Consider the following 27,500-nt stretch of genomic DNA (forward strand, 5'->3'; position numbering starts at 1 on the left):
TCAATTTTCCCCGGCCGGGCTCACATGGGACGCCATTGGAATCCCGGTTTGTCATGATAAAATGATTACACGGCATTGTGTTTCTCCGGGCGCCTCCCAGTGCATTTATTAGAATCTGTCAGTGTCGATGTAGATCGGGGGGCCGGGCCCAAATGCCCATCTCGGCCTCCCCCACACCCCCCCCTCCTCTCCCCCCCCCCCCCCGTGCCCCCTCCATGCAAGCCCAGGCTGGGATCCCTCCCTCCCCCAGCATGCCTGAACCAGGTTATTCCTTATGAAATACGTCGCTCCTGGCAGACGCATAATCTGATTACATCCGCGAGATTAAAAATATATTGAATTTCTTTCCCTTGGTTTCCCGTTCTCGAATGCGTGCACGCACGCACGCACACAACACACACACACTTGACTCCTCCTATCGGCCTCTCTTTTCCAGTTCGTCCACCATTTTATTTCCCTTCTTTGGCATTACCTGCTCTTTCTGTCTCTCTCTCTCTCTCTCTCTCTCTCCTTATGCACTCTCTCTCTCCTCTCTGTCCTTCTCTCCCTATATGCACCCCACCCACGCACGCACGCACGCACTCTCTGTCTGCCTGCCTGTCTGTCTCTCTTATCCTTCCGCCAACCCCTCCCTCTCTCCCCTTCCTCTCAGGATAATATTACAGCTTATTATTTTTCATATTTCCTCCCCCCCTCCCTCCCCGCGGGGCCTGTCAGTTAGCTGTCGCCTGTGATTTGGAGCTGTCACTCTGGCTCCCTGGGCAGGGGAGGGTGGTCCGAGGAACTTGTTTACCGAGATGTGTCAGGAGGTGTCACGGCGAATTAGGCAACCCCCCTGCCCCCCCCCCCCAAAACCCCCCCCCACATACACACACACATAAACGAACGCACACGCACTAGCCCTGGACATCACATGGGCCCTTGCACTATTGCTCAGGAGAACCCTCGTGTGTGAGTGTGTGTGTGTGTGGTGTGTGTGAGGTGTGTGTGTGTGTGCGCGTGCGTGCGTGCGTGCGTGCGTGCGTGCGTGAGCTGAATACGTGAATATTGCGTATATATTGTGTACGGTCGAATGAAGAACGGGCGTCCGTCACGCACCGCGTGTCCGTTACGGTCCGTGTATACGTTCGATCTCTCACACTCCCGACGAACCAATACTGTCGCACGAAGGCTGTCGCCCCACACCATCGTCTTCACTTTCACCCCCCCCTCCCCAACCTTCCTCTCTCTCAGCTGACAGGGGGGGGGGGAGTCACAGCCCCGGGTTCTGGCTCCCTCAGGGAGTCATTACTCCACCATGGGACATGCACACACACACACACACGCACACAAACACATGCTCACACACACACGCCACGCACACATGCTCACACACACACGCCACGCACACATGCTCACACACACACACGCCACGCACACATATGCTGTAGACCGTCTTCGCTGTCTCTTTTTATCTGTCACAAGGACACTGCATCCTTCTAGCAAAGCCATGTCCTCTTTCTTCATGGTTGGAGATTTAACACGCACGTGCACGTGCACGTGCGCGCGCACAAACATGCACACACACGCGCACGCACGGTGTCACACATATCTAGCGGTGAGTTGGTTCTACTATATAATATAGAGACTGGCTGGAGAGAAGCAGGGTGTATATAGATTAGAAGACACAGTACTTTATGCTGACTGACAGCCAGTCTTGTTTGGTTCTGCTCACTCCATTTCACGCGTCCTTCAATGGAAACGTCCAGTTTTCGCACGCCGCCGTACCTCCGCATGTGATTGGCTGCCCACCACGGCCACCGTGCAGCAGTCGTATGCATTTCCCCACTATCGTCGCCTTCCCCCCCCCCCCCCCCCCCCCCCTTACCCCCCCCCCTCTCCGCAAGTGCTCTGCTATCTCTCCCTCACCACTCTCTCTCTCTCTCTCTCTCTCTCTCTCTCTTTTTATCTGCGACTGTAATACAAGCCATATTGGTCTTATCTCTCCACTCTCTCGACACACACACACACACACACACACACACACAGTCTCATGTCCCAGCCCCGGGGCCTGCGGTTCTCTTTCGCACTTCCATTGCTCTCTTTACACGTGTAAACACACACACACACACACAACACACACACACACGCACACGCAGCCTGTGCAGTGTACAGCTTCCAGATCCTATACGCTATCAGTGTGAATCTGTGAGTGGCTTCTTGCTAGGGCCTCTGCCTGCCATTTATTTGCCTTGGCCAGACATGCAGGGCCAAGGCAGGGAGGCAGGGAGGCAGGGGGGGAGGGAGGGAGGGAGGGAGGGAGGGAGGCAGGGAGGGAGGGAGGCAGGCAGGGAGGGAGGGAGCGAGGGAGGGAGGGAGGGAGGCAGGGAGGGAGGGAGTGGGGGAGGGAGGGAGGGAGGGAGGGAGGGCATGGCACGTCACCAAGTGGAATTGTGTGAGTTTGGAGAGAAGCCGGGGAGATGCCGAACAGTGGCGGGAAAAGTAACCAAGTACATTATACTCAAGTATACTACTTTAAAGGAACTACACCATGCATTTTAACACATTTTGGGCGGGGAACCCCTTTTGGTGTTTTAAAGCATGAAGTTATGCTTTAGCCGTTGAAAAATAGCAGATCTACAAGCCCATAGCGCGGCACCAAGTGCCGCGATATTAACTTGTAGGTCTGCTATTTTTGAAAAATCGTGAAAATGTGGCGCAAATCTTTGAATATGTATTATGTCAGAGCGAACGTTTTAACTCAAATCTTTGCTTCTGGGGGAGGGGGAGGGGGTCCCTGGAACAACATATTTTACATTTTGATACCACTACCTTTGTACTTTTTACTCAAGTAAATGTTGAACTCTTTTACTCGTAACAGACTACTCCTACAATGTGGTATTGATACTTTTACTCAAGTAAAAAAAATGTGCGATGCCGAACGAAGACGCCGCCTCATGCGGATAAGGAGAGAGGCTCGTGTGTGTGTGTGTGTGTGTGTGTGTGTGTACTGTACACATACACACACGCACAGATTGCACGCACGCGTGTGTGCGTCACTCAGTCTTGTAATGATTTACCTCCGACACACTCGTTAATCATGGAATTCATTAGTTACCAAATCTCTAATTGTTTATGCGTTCCCCGCGGCGCTTTACGGTGCTCATACTACACGAGGTTGCCGGCCTCCTCTTCCTCGTAGCTGTTTTGTTTTGTGAGGAACATAATGGCAAATAAATTTTCCACGTAGCTCCAATTCGATTAGTCATTTCTGGGTACAGTCTATTAGCCAGGAAATTGTGCATTTGGAAGTTAATATGTCGAGTCTGGTTCTGATACCTGGAAAAAGGCTCAGAGAGAGAGAGAGAGAGAGGGGCACACAGAGAGAGAGAGAGAGAGAGAGAGAGAGAGAGAGAGAGAGAGTAATAGAGTCTTTACTGGAGGCAGGACTGAGGACAATGTCTGTGTCTATGTCCTGTCACCTGCATGGCTCTCGTCCAGTGTTCATTTTGTTGACTAAGACTAAAATACTTTTTTCAGAAGACCAAAATGTAGTCTTCTGAAAAAAGTCATCAGGACCGCAGTCAAATTTAATGTGACTGCGGCATCAGTCCGACACTCTACCCCAAACCCTAAACCTAACCCCTAACCGCAAGCACGACGCAACGCATGTCGGACCAAACGCACTGCCGCGGAAGCGAGCGGCAGTCGAGTGTCATAATCTCCCCAGTTTCCCCGGCAGATGCACCGCCCCTTCTCCCGGCAGCGCCGCGGCTGTTAACCGGCAGTTACCGGCAGTTTACCGGCAGTGCCGAACGGACCGAGATGGAGCGGCAGAGGAGTGACATAATCCCCTGGTAGATGCCGGCCCCTCCCTCCACCCGGCAGTGTCGCGTCTCATTGTTGTTCTGCATCTGAGAGTATCTGCTATCTGCGTGCCGGTTGTGGTGGGCCGGTCTGCATGGGCCAAAAAGTCAGGGCCCGAATCCTGCTTCTCAGGATTCAAGTTAAAACACGGCAAATAAACTGGTGTTTCCATGCATGGCGGTAATTGCGCGGCGCTCCCATTGAATACAATTCCAAGCGTATGCTGTGCTCAGGAAGAAAGCTTTGGCCTCACTGTCCCTGGAGAGTGAACTGAATAGGCCTACAGAACATGCACTTGTCTCAAGTGTGTATGGTAGGGGCATATACGTGTGTGTGTGTGTGTGTGTGTGTGTGTGTGTGTGTGTGTGTGTGTGTGTGTGTGTGTGTGTGTGTGTGTGTGTGTGTGTGTGTGTGTGTGTGTGTGTGTGTGTGTGTGTGTGTGTGTGTGTGTGTGTGTGTGTGTGCGTGCGTGCGTGTGTGCGCGTGTGTGTGCGTGTGCATGCATGCGCTGTACAAGTACGCATGTCACTTTTACTATGCTTATGTGTCAGAGAAAGAGATGCAAATGAATGAGCCAACATAGGGCAATCTGTGCTTCAAGGCATGCACACGCACGCACATGCGGGCGCCCACACACACACACACACACACACACACACACACACACACACACACACCAATTCAATCCTTTTACAATACTGAAATACAGCTGCAACAGACTTACCACGAGTGAACTTATTGAAACTATGCATTATAGATCAATGTCTCTCTCTCTCACACGTGCACGCGCGCACACCACACACACACACAAATGCATATACATACACAAATACGCGCATGCGTGCGTGCGCACACACACCATGCACATACATACGCACTCACTCTCCTGTGCACGCTGGCATGCACACCCACATCACAAATGATGGGATTTAAACATCAACAGTATGAAATATTCATGTGTCAGCAGCCTCCGCTCGAGCAGAACTAACACCGAGGGGATTTTATTTTGCCTTCAGATCTAGGGGGGATGCTATACTGCACTCCTCTTCCTCCTCCCCTCCATCGCCTTTCTTTCTTTCTTTCCCTCCATCTTCCTCTTCTGTCTGCCTCCCTTCTCTCCCCCTCTCCTGCCATGTCACACAAACGTCCTCAACTTCTCTCCGTCTCTCTCTCTCGTTTTGCACCCCCCCCCCCCCCCCCCTCTGAGCGTGTCGCAGCCTTCCAAGCTATTGTCACGGTGTTTGTTGGGTATCAGTGTTGCCTCTCATTGTTCTGTTATTGTCTGGCATCGCTGCTTCACTCCAGTGTTGTTATCCCCCTGATGTCTCTGTCTGTCTCTCTTTCACAACTTGTAACCGTCCTCCTCCTCTACGCTCACACACACACACACACACACGCACACGCACACGCACACACTCACTCACACACACCACAATCCCCTCTGTATAGCTCATTGAGGGGTTCAGGACGATAGTCACTTTTTAGTACTATAGATAGACCTGTGTGTTTACGTGCGTGTGCGTGCCTGTGTGTGTGTGTGTAACAGGGGGGGGTCCAATTGACGAGGTTAGAAAGGAACACGGATGAAATTATGGAGAAGGAGAGAGGGAGCAAGGAAGGGGAGAAAGGGAAGGAAGGAAGTGATCAGGAGAAGGATGACACAGCAGAGCTGAGGAGGAGAGACTGAAGAGTGGATGACAGGCAGCCATGTAAGGAGACGCAGTCAGGGAGCGCCGAGGACTGGGGCGAAGAAAGTAGGCTGAAAAAAGAAAGCACCAAGTACAGTTGAACTCGGGTCCATTTTACTAAAGGGCCTAAGGTTAAACTGAAAAGGTTAAATGAAGTCCAAAAAATATTATCAAAGGCACCCACTTTGAAAAACCCTGCACTATAGGAGCATATGTGACCGTTTCTGACCGAGGCTAAGTCATTGAAATGTGTTTCATTTTCGTTTCATGGCATGTGAAAGCAGGGAATCGTAGCTTCAAATTGACATATTGGTTGTTCAGTTTGACCCACCAGTTTTGGAGATATGGCCTATAGAGTAATGTCTTGCAGAGAAACAGCGAGTTGAGAAAACAGGCTTGAAAGGTTCACTTCTGTGGTCTCTAACATTACACCTAACTACATGTTTAAGCATGTATTTCATATTTACATGTCGATTTCAGCTCTGACATTTATTTCAGACATGCTCTAGTAGTATGTGAAGAGTCTGCCTGTGCTATTAGCTAATTTTGGATTAAAATAAACTGTTTTTCTCCTCTCCTGAACAGTTAGTCTTGCCGCCATGACTGCCTGCGTATCAAAATGAGTCACAAATACTAAGTGTACAGTACAATGTAGAGGTTCTTTAGCTTTACTGGAGTATTTCCAATTTGCAGTGCTTTCACTTCTACATCTCAGAGCTAAATCTTCCTTTTACTCCACTGCAATTATTTTGAAAACTTTAGTTACTACGGTAGTTGCCTCGGAAACACAGACGTTTTTATTTCCAGGGAGGAAGAAAAGAAAGTCTGGGACCGAGTCCACTTCAATTCGACATAGAGTAGCGCAAACGTCGATCACTCTCTGCTGATTTCTGATCGTCTGCACCTTTGTTAAATTGACACACACACACACACACACACACTCCTCTCTCTCTCTGTGGCTCTAATTAATTTGTCTCATGTCGCGCAGCTGCGTCTAGATTCTCCCAGCGGATCTTGCCGGGAGCTGCCTATGCCATAGAAAGCATAGGTGGACCCCAGGCTACTATGGTAGTTACTTTTTAGATTGTGCTTATTATCATTACAAAACATACACTAAACCACTTCAACCCTTATATGGATTTGGAAAATAGCCGTTAGCTATATAGCTGTTTTCAAAAGATGTTTATATACACATTTGAAAACTTGTGAAATGGGACATTCTGCATAATGAATACTTTCTGCTTTTGGTATGCTACTTTAAAGTTGTAGTGAAATGGTTTTTGTGGGCATTTTATTTTGAAGTTTCAGCCTCAGACGGCAGGATCTAAGTTTCTGAACCAATCAGAGCGTCGCATCCCTCCAGGCTATGGGACCATAGGTCCACGCATATGCAGAGTGGTTTGTTTACAAAGTGACAGAGAGACGGCAGAAAAGCCAGGGGATTTTTTTCTAACCTGTACACAACCTATATACATATTTTAGCGTGATGATTAAGTTGAAAACAAGTCATGTCCACTGTCTGGATGTCATCTTGAATTGGATTAAAAATGGAGGATTTCTGTAATCAGTAGCAGCTGTGTTTGGAGGACGTCTAGCAATGGGACTCAAATGGGTGAGCTTAATTTGTATTGGCTTTTATTGATGTGTACTGTAGCTCTACATGTCATCACGCAGCATGTTTTCGTTTTAAGGAAGTAATTACATTTTTATTTGTATGGACTTTTGGTATAAAAACACACAAAAACGAGAATTTTCCCATTTTTTTTAGCAGCCATTGTTAGGTATGCCCATATGATGACCACGGATATGCTCTACACTTTTAAGTGCATTTTGATATCACTACTTTTGCTACCGGTTTGTGCTTTTACTCAAGTAAGTTTTAAATTCTGGACTTTTAGAGTACTCCTATAATGCAGTATTGATACTTTTACTCAAGTAAAAGATGTGAGTACTTTTCCCACCTCTGGTGAAGAGAGTGGAGGAGAGGGAGGTCAATGAGAGAGAGCCTTCTATCCATCTCTCTCTCTCTCTCTCTCTCTCTCTCTCTCCCCCCCCCCCTACTCTCTCTCTCTCTCTCTCTCTCTCCCCCCTACTCTCTCTCTCTCTCTCTCTCTCTCTCTCTCTCTCTCTCTCTCTCTCTCTCTCTCTCTCTCCCCTCTCTGCCGTTTGTCATTCTGTGGGCACTGTATGCAGATGAGGAGCTAATATGATATCTCTGGTGAGCTGATGGATGTTTAAAATGATATGCCAACCCTGAACAGCCTCACTGCAGGCTGCCTGGTATCCTGTGCGTGCGTGTGTCGTGCGTGCGTGCGTGCGTGCCTGCGTGCGTGCCTGCGTGCGGGCGTCATATCATATTATATTCTTCTAACAGCCTCCCATTCCTTTAATTATACAGATACTTCCTCTTCATATTCTTCAAAAAAACAACTGACTTTTCATAATGTGCATGGCTTTCCTGCTCCACTTCCGAAAACCTATAGAAACGTCCCATGTGTACAGTACGTATACTTTGTGATCTGCTTGTGCGATGGTGCGTGCGTGCGTGCGTGCGTGCGTACGTACGTGCGTGCGTACGTACGTGCGCATGGGAGGGTGCGCGGCGCCGGCGGTGGGTGTTTGATATAGGTCGTCCTGGTAACGGGGGAGAGTGCTGCTAGACTGATTGGTCTCTCCATAGACTTCATTAGTTAAAACAAAGCCAGTTGTCCATTTGGGCTCTTCCAGCGGCTAATTGCTATTGATTTAGCGATTTGCTCAGAGGTGATTTAAAGGCATGTTTTCTGTTATCGTCAACACTGCTTTTCCTCCACGCCAAGCCGGCTTGACAGAGCATCAGTCTGTCTCACTGATTCTCTCTCTCGCTCTCTCTCTCATTCAATTCAATTCAATTCAATTCAATTCAATTCAATTCAATTCAATTCAATTCAATTCAATTCAATTCAATTCAATTCAATTCAATTCAGCTTTTTTGTGGCATGAGAAAACATACGTTTACATTTGCCAAAGCAAAAGTGGAACAAGACAATCAAGAAAGTAAAGGTTACAATTTGAGTAAAACTATAAAACGATTGTTTGTTCTTGTTGTCAGGGATAGTTATACATCCATATAGGAGTGGTTAGCTTGGTATAGACTTTAGAAAGTTGACAGCAGTATTGCAGTGTTTTGCATTCACTTAGTATACAAAACCTTTCTGACAAGTAGCAGCAATTTATTCAAATGTAATTGAATTAAGGTTAGTTGCTCTGTTTATGTACCAAGGTGTCTCTCTCTCTCTCTCTCTCTCTCTCTCTCTCTCTCTCTCTCTCTCTATCTCTCTCTCTCTCTCTCTCTCTCTCTCTCTCTTTGAAAATGACAGATATGCAATCTACAAGCTCGCGACACATCTCGTTGTGTGTGACGCATTGTGAGCTTGTAGATCGGCTATGTTCAAATTGCTCATGTATATAGGGCTGTGGTTAAAATAATTTTGATGCTATAAATGGTAAATAAAATGGTAAATGGTGCATTTATATAGCGCCTTTATCCAAGGCGCCTTTATATAAGTGCTACATTCATACTTTTTTCTGCTGGGGTAATTCTTGAACTATAGCTACTGTATATTATAGCTCAATGAAAATAACAAATCCACGCTGAGTGTTTTGTTTCATTTTTTTTTTCTCCTTTTCGTTTTACCCCATTTCATCATCTTCACTTTATTGAGATAATTGTGGATATTTTCTTTATTTGTTCTATACAATTTACCTTCCAATTACATTATACTTAACCAGAATGCTCGCCTTAAAACACCATCTTTTTTCCCCCCCCGCCGACCTCACGCGGACCGCTCGGTTGTTTTTCTGAGGATGAGGTTAGAAATAAGTTGAGGCATATAGATTTACTGAGGTTTAAGGTTAGGAATAAGGTTAGGTTTTAACCGTTTTGGCATATAATTTTACTGAGGTTTAAGGTTAGGAATAAGGTTAGGTTTTAACCGTTTTGGCATATAATTTTACTGATGTTTAACCCATTTTGACCTTAGATCAGATTCTAAAAATGTCTTCTACATCCTGACAGCTTTCTGAAAAAGCTATGTTTCTATGTCAGTCGGTGGCGCGCTATGAGCTTGTAGATCTATTATTTTTCAATAGCTAAAGCATACCAAAAGGGGTTCCCGCCCAGAATGGGTTAAGGTTAGGAATAAGGTTAGGTTTTAACCGTTTTGGCATATAGTTTTACTGAGGTTTAAGCTTAGGAATAAGGTTAGGTTTTAACCGTTTTGGCATATAGTTTTACTGAGGTTTAAGGTTAGGAATAACAAGGTTAGGTTTTAACCGTTTTGGCATATAGTTTTACTGAGGTTTAAGCTTAGGAATACCAGGCAGAGACCGTTCTACCGTTCCGCCGGCTGTACGTCCGCCCGAGGCGACTGTGTTTTGCGACGAGCGTTCTCGTATCCATCCATCACTTGTAGTGTAGACATATTAGTTCAGTGCATTAGGGTCCAATACATGACGTTATCTTATCATTGTAATGCAACCCATTGAGGCGCCATGCACGGTCTAATACCTCCCAGATAGCAGGGCGTAGATGGATCGTCACCACAGAGTCATGAGTGGATAATGATAGTTATCATAAATGGCCCGTTGGTATAGAGACTAAGCGGAGCATCGAGAGATCAATGGCGTCGTCGGGTGTTTGGCGTTACAGGGCCGCGCGGAGGCCTTTTATCACCGTGACGGATGGCAGGGCCGTCTGTAATGTGACACGTTATGATCATATCAATTTGTTCCCCTCCCTCCCGCCCCTCCTCGTCGTCGACGACGCTTTTACGGCCGCCCGTTTCTCACGGTCCATCGAGCCGCACGTTCAATTCTGAGGGTCGTAATAGCCTGCGAGCTGTGACGAGTCGACGCGCCATAAACCAAACGTTTGTCCTCCCCGCTGTCTCACTACCAGTGTGGCCTATACTATACAGTACCAGTGTGCTGTCTGTCTTGTGCTTTATTGTCTGCCTTCGTTACTTTCTTAAGAAGTATTTTGTGTTGTGCTTAATTTCAGATGTCTCCTGTATACGAGACAGGTAACCATGGGGTATAGAGAGAATACAGACGTGCGAGACAAAACAGGGGTTGGACTTGAACCTACATGGTACTCACTCACTATAGGACGGTGGTTTTCAAACATTTTTGGCTCAGCGCACCCCTGTATAAATCACCTTTCCATCCACGACACACATTGTTACTTCATAGCACCTTTTGTCATATTAACAGAACATGTAAATCTTTCCCCCAAAGATACAGTTGTCATGAGGAAAACTAGAGATGATATTTGTTTCCATTAGGACCGACTGAAAAATAACTTTTATGCTTTACGTCTAACCACATAAACCCCAGCATGTTTTTTTTGTGGCTTTCGCCTTTATTTTATATATTTTATGGAGGGACAGACAGTAGGCTAACAGGAAATGGGGAGAGAGATGGGGGGAAGACATGCAGTAAAGGCCGTCGGGATCGGGAGTAGAACCCGCGGCACACTGCCAGACTGGGTTACCTGCCAAGGTGCCTGGACCGCTGAGCCATGGCCCAGGCCAAACCCCAGCATTCCTATTATCATGGGGGTGAACATTCGCATCACATTGTGAGCTTGTAGATCGGCTATTTTTGGTGTAGAGTAGGCTGAAAAGAAAGAAAGTACAGTCCATTTTACTAAGTATAGGTTAAACTGAAAAGATTAAATTAATTCCAAATATTATCAAAGGCACCCACTTTGAGAAACCCTGCACTATAGGAGCATAATATGACCGTTTCTGACCGAGGCTAAGTCATTGAAATGTGTTTAATTTTTGTTTTTTTTCATGTCATATGAAAGCAGGGAATCATATAGCTTCAAATTGACATAATGGTGGCCAAATTTGACTGAGGGACTGCCATTGGATTTTTTTGAATTTTGTGTCATATGAAAGCAGGATATTGGTTGTTCAGTTTGACCCACCAGTTTTGGAGATATGGCTTATAGAGTAATGTCTTGCAGAAAACAGAGAGTTGAGAAAACAGGCTTGAAAGGTTGACTTCTGTGGTCTCTAACATTACACCTATAGCTACATGTTTAAGCATTTATTTCATATTTACATATCGATTTCAGCTCTGACATTTCTTTCAGACATGCTCTAGTATGTGAAGTCTGTGCTATTAACTCATTTTGCATTAAAAAAATGTAAAAGAAAATCAGTTGTTCTCTCCTGAACAACTGTCTCTCTTGCCGCCATGACTGTCGTATCAAAAAGAGTCACATGGTCTGTTCACTGTAACTGGCTGAGCCACCTGCAGGATCCTCGTATTTCCATGTCTGTATCGCTCCCTAGCCCTGCTCAGACGACACCCCCCCCCCCCCCCCACACACACACACACACACACGCACACACACACACACCCCTCCTCGTTCGTCTGACAAGGCGAATGAAAGGGTGAAGGGAATCTAGGCCGGGATTAAAATGTAATATCAGACTATTAAAGAGATTAGCGGTTGACATTTCACCGTCTGAGGCGCCCCCAATCTGATGAACTAGCATTCATGCTATTGATTCACGCTCCTTTTTTTATATCAGCCCTTTTTATCAGCCTGCCTTCACACGTTCTCCTTTTTTTCCCCTCATACGATGCTTTAAGACAGTCGTTTTCAACCAGTTTCATTTCAAGGCCGCATTATTTATTATAGCTTTTGAGCAACGGATGAGATTTAGCCTCTCAGACCCCAAAACTAAAGAATATGTTGTTGTCGTTGGATAAGATTTTGTCTGCAATTCCATGCTTCTGGCAAACGTTTATCGAAAATAAGAATTCTTCTACATTCTCTAATTGTGTATGCTTCTTGTAAAAGAATGTAATGCGGATGTGTAACAATAATGTAACTCTTGAGAGAGTAAAATGGAACCAAATGGACCCGTATACGGGTCCATTTGGTTCCATTTTACGCTCTCAAGAGTTAAAAACCACACCTGTGTGAACTGAGTGGTGCAACTCCCATCTCCCCTCTCCCCCTGCCTCTCTCTCTCTCTCTCTCTCTCTCTCTGTAATTAGCACTAGGCAACAATGCAACACTATATCTCTCTCTCTCTGTTTCTGGCACAACAGCGCCACTTTTGCCCCTACTGGTACTCATAGCCACACACATAGCCACACACATAGGTTAACACGTTAACACAGACATTGCTGTTCCTTGGAGTGGTTGCACCACTCAAAAACCTATAAGGGTCCATTTGATTTGAAACTCTCCATCATTTCGCTGCGGGGACCACCTGGCTGGAACCCCCTCAAGGACTACTGGTTGAACACCACTGCTTTAAGAAGTCACCCCCCAGCCTCTCCGTTTGGCTGCCAGGAGTGTTTGTTTTTTGACGAAGCAAAGTTTTATTCGTCGTATCCAACGGCACGGAGGTGGGGGAGGGCGCATGAAGGGGTTATGAGTGATTTTTGTCGTCTCCGGCGTGACAAAAGCCACGCTGCCCGCTATTGAACCCGCTAACGAGCGCCTCAGATGGAGTGGCGTTGTTATATGAAAGAGGCCTAATTATTTCCAATTATGATCAATTATTCCAATTATTGTGTTGCAACATCCGTCAAGGCTAACAAGGTAGCGCGACGTGACTGAAGTCCTCCATTAGTCTCTCTGTCAACGGCCTTTTGCAAAGAGACGGCTGCTCTCCAGGGCTCCAATAATAGTGTTAGACACACAGCATTTAACCCATTTTGGGCGGGAACCCCTTTTGGTGTAAGCATTATGTTATGCTTTAGCTATTGACTGAGAAAGGAGAGAGGCCGCACAGCTCGTAGTCACGATGCCAACACATTTTTATTTTTCCAACGTTTCGGGCAACAAGTTTCCTTCTTCAGGGACGATGCTTTAGCTATTGAAAAATAGCAGATCTACAAGCTCATAGCGCGCCACCGAGTGGCGCGCTACGAGCTTGTAGGTCTGCTATTTTTGAAAAATCAAAGAACCACTGACATAGAAACATAGCTTTTTCAGAAAACTGTCAGGATGTAGAAGACATTTTTAGAATCTGATCTCAGGTCAAAATGGGTTAAGATGTCATTTTGTTATTAGCATTCTGGAGCCGTACAGTTTTGTAGAAGCATTTCTCCAGGTCTCGCCGTCCTTCCTTTGGCTGCCTCGTTACCCTCCGTCCGCAAACCTGCGCACTGAAATCCCCCCGTTGTTCATTTAACTCACACGAGTCACACAAGTCCCGTACTGTACGGGTCCGTCGGGTTCCATTTATACTCCGTCCTGAGTTTCTGTGTTCATGTGGTTTCACCCACGGCCTGCTTGAAGACAAACTATATACAGTCTGAGACATCAGGACACTGAAAGACATCAGGACACTGAAAGAGGACATGACGGCATAGCCGTCATGTCCTCTAGCCCATTCTGGGCGGGAACCCCTTTTGGTGTTAGCATCATGTCATGCTTTAGCTAATGAAAAATAGCAGATCTACAAGCTCATAGCGCGCCACCGAGTGGCGCGCTACGAGCTTGTAGGTCTGCTTTTTTTGAAAAATCAAAGAACGACTGCCATAGAAACATAGCTTTTTCAGAAAACTGTCAGGATGTAGAAGACATTTTTAGAATCTGATCTCAGGCCAGAATGGGCTATAAAGGAGAATCTCCTGCATTTCTAATAATAATTAGTCTGATTAACCACGTATATTGAGCCTGTGTATTGCCTCCTATAGAGCAGAGCTTGTAGATCTGCTGTTTTAAAAAAAAAACATACTATTTTATAATTGACTAAAGTTCTCATGCACTCATCTATGTTCACACTGTATGACATTCTCACGCCGTCACATGCTATATAATGGCCTCGGGGTTACAGGCGCAATGGCATGCCGCCATTGTATCCCCCGCCCCAATCAAAACTTAATGCATCTCAATTTAACCTCCATTGTCACACATAATATACACTCTCTCTCTCTCTCTCTCTCTCTCTCTCTCCCTCTCTCTCTCTCTCTCCATGGGTCTTTATGTAGCTCTCCCATGCCGAGGGGACGGGGGCGTTGTTGGGTCGGGCCAGGCTGCATCAGCAATGCATAGCGCGTGCCTCCATGATAACGCATGCCTCATTTGCATGTGTGAGGAGGTCCGGGGCTAATGGAGCCGATCTGTAGCGCTGTTATTAAAAGGGGGAGGAGAGGAGGGGCAGGGAGAGATGGGGGGGTTATTAAAGAGGAGGAGGAGGAGGAGGTAGAGAAATGGGGGGTGTGTGTGTGTGTGTGTGTGTGTGTGTGTGGGGGGGGGGGGTCCTCTCCCGGCAGCCATGATGGATGTCGCAGCGGTCTATCCTTCAGTGACTTTAGGTTATTTTACGATTGCGGTGGCCGGGCATGCAATTGTGTGTTGTGTGTGTGTGTGTGTGTGTGTGTGTGTGTGTGTGTGTGCGTGTGCGTGTCGTTTATAGGCCTGCCTGTGTTCAACCTTTGAATATCACAGGGTAAATGAGGCCTAACGTGCTATCCCCCCAAAAGCTCTCTCTCTCCCCATCTCTCTCTCTCCCCATCTCTCTCTCTCTCTCTCTCTCTCCCCATCTCTCTCTCTCTCTCTCTCTCTCTCTCTCTCTCTCTCTCTCCCCATCTCTCTCTCTCTCTCTCTCTCTCTCTCTCTCTCTCTCTCTCTCTCTCTCTCTCTCATGCTCTAAATCTCTAAAGCTTTCTCTCTGATTTCTCTCGTTCCAGTCTCAGTCCCGGGTCATTTCGCACACTGCCTTTAAATGTCCTCAATATACATGACACACACACACACACACACACACACACACACACACACACACACACACACACACACACACACACACACACAATGTACTTGACAGCCCCCAAAAAGACCTATACAGTATACATCAGAATGACACGGAGCTTCCGTATATATCACAAACACCGTCCGCTCTACATAGAGAAACAGGAATTGCCACATGCAGCAAACTCAACGTCTACTAATCTAATACCCTGCCGGTCGACTGGATTGCCGTGTAAACAGACATTTAATTATTAGATCAATCTTGCATTATTGCCAACGTGGAGGCCAACAGCGCGTCAACACAAGCAGCCACAGCTGTTTGTCTAGATGCGATCCCATCTGAGAGGCTTCGCTATAAGAGAGAGTGTGATTAACCCGTTTAGACCTGAGGACGATTCTATACAAATGCCTTCTGTATATCCGACAGTTTTCATGAAAAACCTTCATGTTTCTGTGTCAGTCGTTCTCAACACATTTTCATGTCAAAGACCCCCCCAAAAATGTATGTAATTGGCCGCCGTCCCCATCTGAAAATATGTTGTTCCAGGGACCCCCCCCCCCCCCCCAGAAGCAAAGGTCTACTGTATCAGTAAAAAAAAACGTTCACTGCATGTGAATGAAAATATATTTAAAGATTTGTGCCACATTTTAACGATTTAAAAAAAAAAATAGCAGATCTACAAGCTTGTAGATCTTGTAGATGAGCTTGTAGATCTGCTATTTTTCAATAGCTATATAAAGTCAATACATTTTTCAACAGCTAAAGTACAACATAATGCTTAAAAACAAACACCAAAAGGGGGTTCACCGTCCTGAATGGATTAATGAGCCCCCGCCAGTCCGTGGTCGCTCAGGTCCTGATCTTGGCCGATCCCCCTTTTCCCCCTTCAGGCAACTTGGCCGCCGCGCACGTTCACCAGAGTTTTATATTCCACCTGGAAGCGCGCCAAGATACCCGTCTGACATCATACCTTCAAGCAGCACAGCTGGGCTGACATAAGACCTGGCATGCACTGGTGGAATGGCACACAGTCAGACACACCCACGCACAACACACATGTAGAGGGTTATACTCACACACACACACGCACGCACACACACACACACACACGCACTCTACTGCAGTGGTTCTCAAACTTTTTGTGTCACAGGTCACCCCTGTAAATGACCGTTTCAAGGCACCCTTGTACTTTATAGAACCTTATATTTATGTCATATATATTAATGTACGTACATACGTAAATCTTTCCCCCTACAGCATGTGCCACAAGGAAATATATAGGTTGCATTACATAACTTCCAGCCTTGACATTTAAAGGGATCGTGACGTAAATCCCTTTAAATGTAGACTTATAGCATTTTATGTAAACATAGCACTATATATACTGTAGTTTCATTTTATAGATATTCCACTGTTACGTTCTTAGCTTATACGTATGATTCATGATAACTACTTTGTATGTATATGATGTATTGCCATGCTTTTTGTTCTTGCTTAATGTAAACAAAAAACAAATAAGTGTTGTAATTTTTCTTAGGTTTTCTGAGCTCAATTGCACCCAAAAACCTGAACTTTTAACATTCAGTAGATTTTCTGTGCTCAAACAAGTGCTCATATTTTTATATTGGGTGTGAATGGTATATGATATAAATGGTATATGGAAATGGGGGTCCCAGAGATAGAAATACCATTAAATGAGGGTCCGTAGCCTATTGCATATCAAACTGGGGGTCCTTGAAATTTAACGGGTTGAGAATCACTGCTAGAGCCGTAAAGATCTTCTCTCATGGGGGTCCCTGGCATATCTTTTCAAATAGGGGTCCGCGGGCTAATTAGTGTCAATTTGGGGGTCCTTGACATGAAAAAGTTTGGGAACTAGTTCCATAAGGTGTGTATGTGAGGAAATCTGGTCAAAAAGGAAGCACCTTAACGCCAATAACGGCAACCAACAAAAGACATACATTTGTATTGATGTATCCTGACACACTTTAGCGTGTTTCTTTCCTTGTGGTTCATGCGTGGTGTAAAATGTACCGACAACAACACGGGAATGTTCTTGCCACCGTCTTCGTCGCCTGGTGCGTTTGTGCCGTGACAGCTGGCTCCCAGACACCTCCGCCATGCATGCGTCTCTGATGCAAGAGCCCCAGCGACTACGTGTGCACATCAAATCCTCCGCTAATCACAATGTTGCCAAATATGCCCGGTGTAATATAGCAGGGTCCTGCCCACCTGCTCTCTCTCTCGCCCTCGGCTTACAGCTATAGGTACAGGCGCCGCGTGGGCACAGGGCCGCCGCGGCAGGCGGGGCGAAGACTCTCAATAAAGCCTCACTTAAGCCTGAGTCCTGTGGGGACTCTCCACATCCAGAGACACTGTACGCCGTTTAAGGATGCTATCGTTCCAGTGCTTCTTTTGCTGTACTAGTTGCCATGGTTCTATGGGATTTTAGCTCCCCCCCAGAACAGGTATGCTGGGGTTCAAGTGGTTAATTTCACCCCTATATATAATTCACTGTACGATAAGTAGCGACAAATAGCCAACCTACAAGCTTCCGTATATAACAATGCCATAGCCACAATGTGGAGGCCAGGGTTCCTGGTTAAAAGGCCAAAGGCCGGAGTGGGCATTCTTGTGAATGTCTTTGAGAATACAGTATACGCGTATAGTAGTTTGTGAAGTGGGAAGGTCGGTGTGCGTACGCGTTTGTGTGCACGCTGTTGCGTGTGCGCTTGCGTGTGTGTGTGCGCACGCGCGTGTCCATCCACGTGCGGATGGATAATGGGGGATGAGTGTTGGGCGGTTGGAGATGAAAAAGACAGGAGAAGGCCTTTGAAATGCAAAGCACACGGCCATCATGCCAATTGGCCGCTGTGCTGAGGAGTTGTGGAAGTGCACACCGTCAAATCCTGGGTGTTGGTTGAACCGTGAGAGAGTGATGGATGGACCCAGATGGACTGTAATGGTCCCGCGCGGGTCCCTGTCTGCACCATGCCAGGGTTACATTAACACTCTGGATTAACACTGTGCAGGGGGGGGGGGGGGGGGGAGAGAGCGAGAGAGAGAGAGAGAGAGAGAGAGAGAGAGAGAGAACGGATGCACCAGCTTTGTGTTTCCTCTGCATTTCATCATAAAACGCACGTCACGGACAGACGCACGCACGCACGCACAAGCACGAACAAGTGTACACACACACTCACACGTGTGTACACACACACACACACACACACACGCACACACGTACACATGCATGCATGCACATCATTAATGAGGAAATAGGTTTTTCTTTTATTATTCCTCTATTTACCTCTGACACAAAAGCTCACACTAATAGGCTGCAGCTTGGTACTCTTGAGGTGTGTGTGCGTGCGTATGCGCATCCGCGTGAGTGTGCGCGTGCGCGCTCACAAACACACACATGCTACAGCAGCACGCACACACACACACACACACACACACACACACACACACACACACACACACACACACACACACACACTGAGGATAGAAGAGCGTCTACAGGCAGGGCCTGGGGACCAATTTATTTACATGCAGTGTGAAAGGAACGGAGCGGAGTGGTGGAGGGGATGAAGCACAGAGGGAAACAGATGGAGAGATAAACAGAGAGGCAGAGAGCAGGGAATTACAGGGTGAGACCGACCCCATGTTGTCCCCCGTCACCCCCCCCTAGACAGGAAAGACCAATTTAATCTGTGTGTGTGTGCGTATAGCAGGTGCATGACTGTGTGCTGATTTCTGCCTTGTGAGACATTTTAAGACACTGGTTCGGTACTATGGAGTCCATGACTGCATGGTTCCGGGGGGTCTTCAGATGATGGCTAAGGCATGCTCCATGATCCGACGACCCAACTTTCTTCAGACGGCGTAGGTTAACTTATAACTACTAAATAGTTTTCCCAGAGCGTCGGAACGATATCCGGGTATTAAAATCACAGCGGTCGTCGTCGTATACACAAAACGGTTCCGAGTCTGGAGGCGACAGAGTGAGTTGTTATAACAGATCCAGTTGTGGACACATTCATTTATCAGATTATAGCGAATGGCCCGGGGTCTGGCCTTAAAGGGAAACTTACTAAAAATATATGTTAATGACGTTTAGAAGATTTAGAACACTTTCCTGGGAGTCTTTGTGTGTAATATGTGGTTTTAGATATTTTTGATTTTAGCAGTGAGCCCAGTGTCTCTGATGTCATGGACACTGGGCTCACTTACTTCCTGGACTACATGTTGTCTCAGTAAGACAGCCCTCCCCCTATCCACAAGTAGGAGCAGTGCACCAAAGCATTATGGGAATTGTAGTCCAGGAAGGAAGTGAGCACACAAGTGTCGATGACATCAGAGACACTGGGCTCACTGCTAAAATCTAAAATATCTAAAACCACATATTACACACCCCCCCCAGGAGGAAAGTGTTCTAAATCTTCTAAACGTCATTAACATATATTCTGAGTAATAACTGTGGGGTCAATCGGCTCTCGTTGTTGCCGCTTGACACCGCGGTCACGGCCGTCGCTCGGCAGATTCGTCTGCAGGGCTATGGTGTGTGAAAGATGGATCCCGTTGGTTCTATTTGTACACTCTCAGAGTTCAATTAACATTGAAGATTTTAGATTGGGGTCCCGGAGATATATATATATTTAAATGAAACGGTGGTCCGTGGCTTAATGCAATACCAAACCGGGGGGTCCTTGAAATGTAATTGATTGAGAGTCTCCCGACTAAAAGCACGCGGCCAACCTCAGCATCACGCAAGCGATGCATGGCTTTTAGCTGAAATGCATTGCGTTGTTGCCCTCAGTACATAGCAGACTATTGATCTGTGAGTGCTGCCGCTGTGTACCTTTGACTTCAGTGCCCGCGATGAGAACCCTGCCTATTTAAATGGAAGAGCTATTGAACTGACTGAAGTCCTCTCCCTGTGTTCTTTTGTCCCCTTGCAGGCAGGACGCCAGTGACCTATCTGGACCCATACAGAGGTAGGACCACATTTTATCACGCTTCTTTTTGTGTGTTCGTTTTGTCCAGCCGAGCGTGGTGGAGAGTTTTTTTCGACCCTTTTCATGTCAAGGTTCCATTATTTACTCAGCATTTGAGCCCACGGTCCACCATTTGATGACATTTAGCCTCTCAGACCCGAAATGAAAGAATATTTTGTCCACAATGCCATGCCGTAATACCATTAGGAGAGATAGCAGGCAAACGTTGATCAAAATAACAATTCTTCTCCATTCTCTAGTTGTGTCGACTTCATGTGAATTAAATATTTCAAATGTTTAACAATGATTGAACTCTTGAGTTACTCTCAAGATCAAGACACGTGGATGTCACGTTGATGTGACATTCGCCTGTCAAACGAGCCCGAGCGACAGTATAAAACATGGCGGAAGGACAACTTTTTTTGCGAGAGGAAGGAAGGACACCCGGGCTGCGAGTGGGTGAATGTTAAAGGACGGGACAAGGCTGGGATCTAAGGCCCAGCAAGGCCATTAAAATAAAGCCTAGAGCGACAGAGCAGCCGACCGACACAGAAGAAGAGGAGGGCGAGAGAGAGAGAGAGACAGAGAGAGAGAGAGAGAGAGAGAGAGAGAGTTTTAGATAAAAGGCTGATCTTTAAATAGCTGCACCTATTTTTCTTCTGAGGCACAGTTAAGGAAAATGACTCATTTTCTGCCCTCGCTCGCAGACCGTGATCTGCTACATAATAAAAATCCTCCTAGTTTAACCCTTAGGGGGTAAAAAATGGGCCCCAAGTGGGTCAGTGGTTAGACTGAGCTGAGATAAAAAAGATCTGAGGCCCCATTTAGACTGCAGCCACATCCCGTCAAATCTGATTCAAATCTCATTTGTTTCTCAAATCTGATCTTTTGGCCCAACCGTTCACACTGACGTTTTCGAGTGACCAGATCGTATCTGTCACAGATCTGCGTGTTCAGACTGGCAGCCAAATCCAGCCTGAATCTGAATCTGTGCCACATCCAGATTGGAATCTGATCTGTTTAAATTATCCTAAACACAAACAAACAAGTCACATGGAATCGGATTTAGATCAGGTTGTTGCATTCAGAACTGCGACGGATCTCCTCAAATCAGATTTGAGTCAGATTCGAAACCACCTCTGAATGTGACTCAATAAAAATCGGATTCCCTGTGACCTGGCTGCCAGTCTAAATGGGGCCTAAGTGTAAATGGGGCCTAAGTCAATTTGTATTCACACATAAAAAGTGTTAAATTTCTAACTCTCGAGAGTGTACAAATGTGGTTACAATCGTACACTCCCGGAGTGGAATCAATGCTGACGGTTTTGCCACGTACTCTCGCTGGAGAGAGACAGAACAACAAAGAGGTAAATGAATATATTTTCCACATTTCAAAGCAGGCTGCGTCTCCGATAGGGACAGGCACACAAACACATGCTCGCACACGTGCATGCACTACACAACACAACACAACACAACACTACACAACACAATAACACAACGCAACGCAACGCGAACACAGCACTACACAACACAACACAACACAACACAACACAACACAACACAACACAACACAACACAACACAACACAAGCGCAGTTTGAAACTGAGAGTGGGTTTTTTATTGCGTTTCATGTACCCTAGCTACGGTAACAGGGGACACCTAATGGCGCTCATATGCAGATGATCCCGGGCGCGCACGCAGGCACACACACACACACACACACACACACACACACACAGACAGACAGACACACACACTTCAAACAGCTTTGGGGACATTGAGAGATAAGGGGAGAAACAGAGAGCAGGAAAGAGGAGGCTGTGGCTGTAAATAATTAGGCAGAATAGTTTGCTTTTGTTTTTCCTCTGCTGATTGTGGAAAATAGGCGAGGCTGTGACTGTTGCACATGCACCATTATGCTCTGTCTCACACACACACACACACACACACGCACACGCACACACACACACACACACACAGTGACTCACACACAGGCACACACACACAAACACATGGCGTGTGTTTCATGCTGATCCGCCACACATCTGCATCACACTGGAGTGCGTTTGTTATTTCCTGTCTCTGCAGCACCCGCAACCTGTCACACACGCACGCACGCACGCACACACGCACGCACGCACGCACGCACGCACGCACGCACGCACGCACGCACGCACACGCGCGCGCGCACACACACGCACGCACGCACGCACGCACAGAGTCACAAAGATGCGTATAATGTGATCCCATGTGCTCTCCGTCTAACGAACATCTCTACCCAAAACCAGAGCAAAATGGAATGCTATAGTATTTAGCTCTATAAACGGAAGAATACACAGTAATTCTTGAGCACTGTAATTGATCCAAAACTAGCAAAAAAAACATGACCTACATACAGACACGGCGAACACGGTCTTGAGATGGAGGAAGGCCACCATAGGCAGACCTGGCTCCCAAGAGAAGACAGACTGTGCACCCACTGCACACAAAACAAGCTACTGTACTGCACTTCCTATAAGCACTTGCCCACTGTACCAAGACATCAGAGACACTCACTTCTAGATGTGGGAGGCTGGGGGCCCGAAACCTCTAGTCATTTGAAAACGTTGCTTTGAGCCCCATTGCCCCCGCCGGCGGGGACAATGGCTGTTTACCTCTGAACAGCACTCAATAAATCAATAGAGACCTAATCAATCTGCAATTTCAATGTTGATTCTGCAGATTTCCCCCCTGGACCCACCTGGGGCTTAACAGGTTAAACTTTGTTGATTTTGATTATTATTACAAAACATGCTTTATCACTTCAGCCCTATATGTATATAATCGGATTTGAAAATAGCCGCTCTATAAGCTCGTAACGTGTCGCATTCTGCGTAAATGAGTACTTTTACTTTTCTATTGAGCCACCATTATAACAGGATTTTCAAAGCGCCGTATCTCCAAAGGTTCGAGAGCTGTCCATGGTGCGCCGCCGCTCACACGACGATCGTAAATCATTTGTGAGTTTGTATCGCATCGCTGAGAAAATGTAGCTGGTTGTACTGCTAGCTAAAGGCTGTGAGCTAATGCGAGTGGTGTTGTTCTCCTCCCGGAGGCCCCCACCTTCCTGTTTAACCCGGAAGGGAAACAAGCTCCGTAGAGTGTGAGCAGACAGGCGGCATATCGGCAGTGACAGCATGCTAACACTAGATGGCGCTAAAGGAGTTAACACTCTTATCGCCACCTAGTGTTCATTCAATGATACTGCACAGTGCCAAATAGAACTTCACAGAAGGACATGCCAGTTGTTTTAGCAGGAGCAGACATGTCTTAGCTTTCTCCAGAAACGGTCATATGTCGGGCGCGGTGCAATCAAAAATCACTATTTACATCTGAACGTCGGACGGATTGGAACAAAACAACCACTTGGGAGTATTTTTCTGAGAAAACAAGCAGCAAAGAAACTACAATGAATTCATCCCTATGCATAGAGCTATAAAAGATAGAGACCGAACCGGAGCGTTAGCCCCGCCCCCCCGATATTAATTTCAGTATAATTATAACTCAATGGCTCGAGCGAGCGGAAGTTTAGCCTAGCCTAGCCCCGGACCTCAATTTTGAGGTCCGGGCTTACGCACGTGACGTCATGAACATCCGTCCACCTCCATTCAAGTGCTGCAATTCCTCATTTCGCCAGTAGGTAGTGGCATCTTCAACGTTGGATAGCCTTACTGGGGGCTCGTCCCTATGGATTGCGCGCGCATCCATCCCCATGTTGGGAAGGACACTCTAACCCTTGTGGAGCACCAGTGTTCCCCGGCCCACAGGTTGAGAACCACCCATGTAAAAGCTTGGAGGGGAGGTGGGAGGGGGGGGGGGGTGTGTGTGGTTACTAGAGACACGGCTAATAAGGAGTGTGAGGAGAGGAAGTGTGCACGTGTGTGTGTGTGTGTGTGTGTGCGTGTTTAATTGCAGGCCTTTGTACAGATAATGTGCTTTGAAGCCTCACAGCCGATAATTAGCGAGCATGGCTCCATGGACGGCTCACACAGCATTGGTCATTATTTGTCTGAAACCCACTATTGGCGCTGACACGACCTCCTGGGGGTGGCACGTGCACACACACACACACACACACACACACACACACACACACACACACACACACACGCACATGCCAAAAGCATGTGGCGACATAATAAACACCCATTGATTTGTGTGAGAAAAGCATCAGTTACAGATACAACTCTCTATAGGCCTATGTGTTGCTATATGTAGCACTGGCTGCAGGTGAGAGGATTATACACGCACACACACACGTGCACGCACACGCACACGCACACCTAAACGCACACCCTTGTCTATAATTACAGAGATTTACACAAAGCGTCGTGTCAGTGCAGTGCGTCTGTTGCAACAGCATGAGTCCCTCAGCCTTAAACCAGCGCCGGTGGGGGGGGGGGGGGGGGGGGGTAGTAGATCACTGGTTCCCAAACACTGGGTTGGGACCCGTTTGTGGGTCGTGGACACATTTCTAGATGGGTCCCTTTTTATAAAATTTTTTTCTCATTAATTTCATGAAGAAATAACATGTAAAATGTAAGAAATTAATCCATAAATGAGAAAACAAATGTTTAAGTATACGGATAGATAGCTGATCTACAAGCTCCCAATGTGGCGCGAAACAACGTGTTGTGAGCTTGTAGGTCTGCTGTTTTCACTACTTCACTATACCGGGGCAAACGTCTACATTTCTTTTTTGGGAACCACTGTTCAAGATGTGCGTGCGTGCGTGCGTGCGTGCGTGCGTGCGTGCGTGCGTGCGTGCGTGCGTGCGTGCGTGCGTGCGCTTTCCCTCTCTCTCTCCTCTCTGTCTGTCTCCAGCGGTGACAGTTATCAGTGTTAAAAGCTCTTTTCCTGAGCTCTAATTTATCCCCCAGTGAGTAAAAATGTCCAGAGGTATACAATACACCTCGGATATGCAAGTAAACCTTTTTAAAAAACACTCCCTGTCAGCAACAACGGAGAGAGAGAGAGAGAGAGAGAGAGAGATAGGACAGAAATGGGAATGGCCACCAAAATTTGGTGGTCAAATGCGGAAGTAGACGGTTCTTCCGGGTGCTTCAAAACGCCACTGAGCAACTTCCACTGACATTAATGGAGCTCCGGTTCAGTCTCTATCCTTGTATTACTCTATTCTGATCTGAGGGGCGGGTGCTGGCACAAAAAAGCAGATGCTCTGTGGTTGGTCTCTTTCACTCCAATGTCTGTCCCTGTCTGTGTCTCTTTGACTTTCAGTACACACGAGAGGCCGAAAGCATGAAGCGCCGGTTTATATTGTTGAGAGCTTGTTCTGGTCTCACACTCGTTCAGCATACATATTTCATCCAAACACATGAATTATGAAGGGACTCTAATGATGGGGAAGGAGGGGGAGGGGGAGGGGGATGAACAGAGGGGTGTAAGGCAGTAATTCAGAGAAGATTTTTATGACTCTAGCAGACATTCTCAACCATTTTTTTTTGTCAAATAGGTTTTTATTGAGAACAGATTATAAATTGTTACGAACTTGTAGGTCTGCTATTTTAGAAAAATGATAACGTTTTTAACTCTAATCTTTGCTTCTGAGGGGTCCCTGGAACAACATATTTTCAAATGGGGTTCGGCGGCCAATTACATATCATTTTTGGGGTGCTTGACATGAAATATTTTGAAATCCACTGACATAGAATCATGGGTTTTTCAGAAAACTGTCAGGATTTAGAAGACATTTGTAGAATCTGGCCTCAGGTCTAAATGGGTTAAAGATCTGTTTATTGTCATGATTTGTCAACTCACTGCGGATGAAATTTAGCGTCTTTGCTAATTCCGGTGAATATTTAACGTTGCTTCGTTTGTGATGTTCATGAATATGTTTGTCCTGTCGAAATACACAACAAAGTAAAGGGAATTGGAAGGCGAGATAAGGGAAGAGTGGGGCTGTCACCATCATGAAAAGTTAACTTGATATTTTCACACAAATAATTATGTGATTAACGAGTTTTTGGCATCGAACATTGGAAATCTAAATCTAAATGTGTTTTTTTCTTTAATTTTTTTTGCATTTCTGTTTGGTTTTTAGGCTTTGTAAACAAATGGGCAGATAAGACAAATAACTTACATGAACCAAGAAATGACTGACATATTTCATTTCGACAACAACAACAAAAATAAGCATTGTGGAAATAGATGATCTAGCTCTATTCCAGTATTTTCTGTCAATGTTTCAACAGGGAAAGATTAGAACGAATATCTTGAATAGTTGATTTTGTGATAATTGTAACGGGTAACGGTAGGGTGGAGTATAGGGACACCCAGGGAGCTAGCCTCTCTCTCTCTCTCTCTCTCTCTCTCTCTCTCTCCTCTTGGGAACACAGTCTTTCTTTCCAGTTGACACAGAGAGATGAGGTGTACAGTCTATGGACAGGTCCATCAGTCACCCTGCAACCCCCCCCCCCACACCACCCACCCACCCACACACACACACACACACACACACACACACACACACGCACGCAAGCACACGCATGCATCATAGGGTGTCCTGGGTGGGAGGCAAACATGCGTATGTGCTCGTTGACTGAGGCATGAGACATTGCGTGCGTGCGTGCGTGTGTGCGTGCGTGCGTGCGTGCGTGCGTGCGTGCGTGCGTGCGTGCGTCAGTGGGTGGGAAAGGTGATATCCAGACCTCTCAAAGTCCAGATCTAGCTCAGTGACCTGGAACACATTGGCACACACGCACGCACGCACACACACACACACACTCACACACACACACACACACACACACACACACACACACACACACACACACACACACACACACACGAGCACACACACACAAATACACACACAAACACACACAGACACACACACACACACACACACACACACACACACACACACGCACACACACGTGACTATAATAGGCCATCTAATTTCCATACATTGTGTGTTGGTTGGTATGCACTGTAATGTGTGGTGTGTGTACAGTGTGGTATACAGTACACTGTAATGTAATCCATCGCCTCCTCCTGTTACATCATCACGTGAATAATCACATCTCAGCAGCAGGTCACACACACACGCGCACACACACACACACACACACACACACACACGCGCACGCGCACACAGGTCCCGCTGCCTGTCAGCCCTCTGCTTTCTTCAACAC

At 46.6% G+C, this 27,500-nt stretch overlaps 1 protein-coding gene across 1 annotated transcript in view; it reads left to right on the forward strand.

Moving 5' to 3' along the window:
* LOC306916736 (CUGBP Elav-like family member 2) overlaps positions 1-27,500 on the forward strand; it is a gene marked incomplete at its 3' end in the record, with an annotated part of 154,093 nt that overhangs the window by 23,755 nt on the left and 102,838 nt on the right. The window contains exon 2 of the mRNA XM_079494753.1: positions 20,269-20,304. Coding sequence (XP_079350879.1) covers positions 20,269-20,304 — 36 coding nt within the window. The remainder of the gene's footprint in view (positions 1-20,268; positions 20,305-27,500) is intronic.

The sequence above is a fragment of the Electrona antarctica genome, assembly GCF_951216825.1.
Source record: "Electrona antarctica genome assembly, chromosome: 23".
Classification (NCBI taxonomy): Eukaryota; Metazoa; Chordata; class Actinopteri; order Myctophiformes; family Myctophidae; genus Electrona; species Electrona antarctica.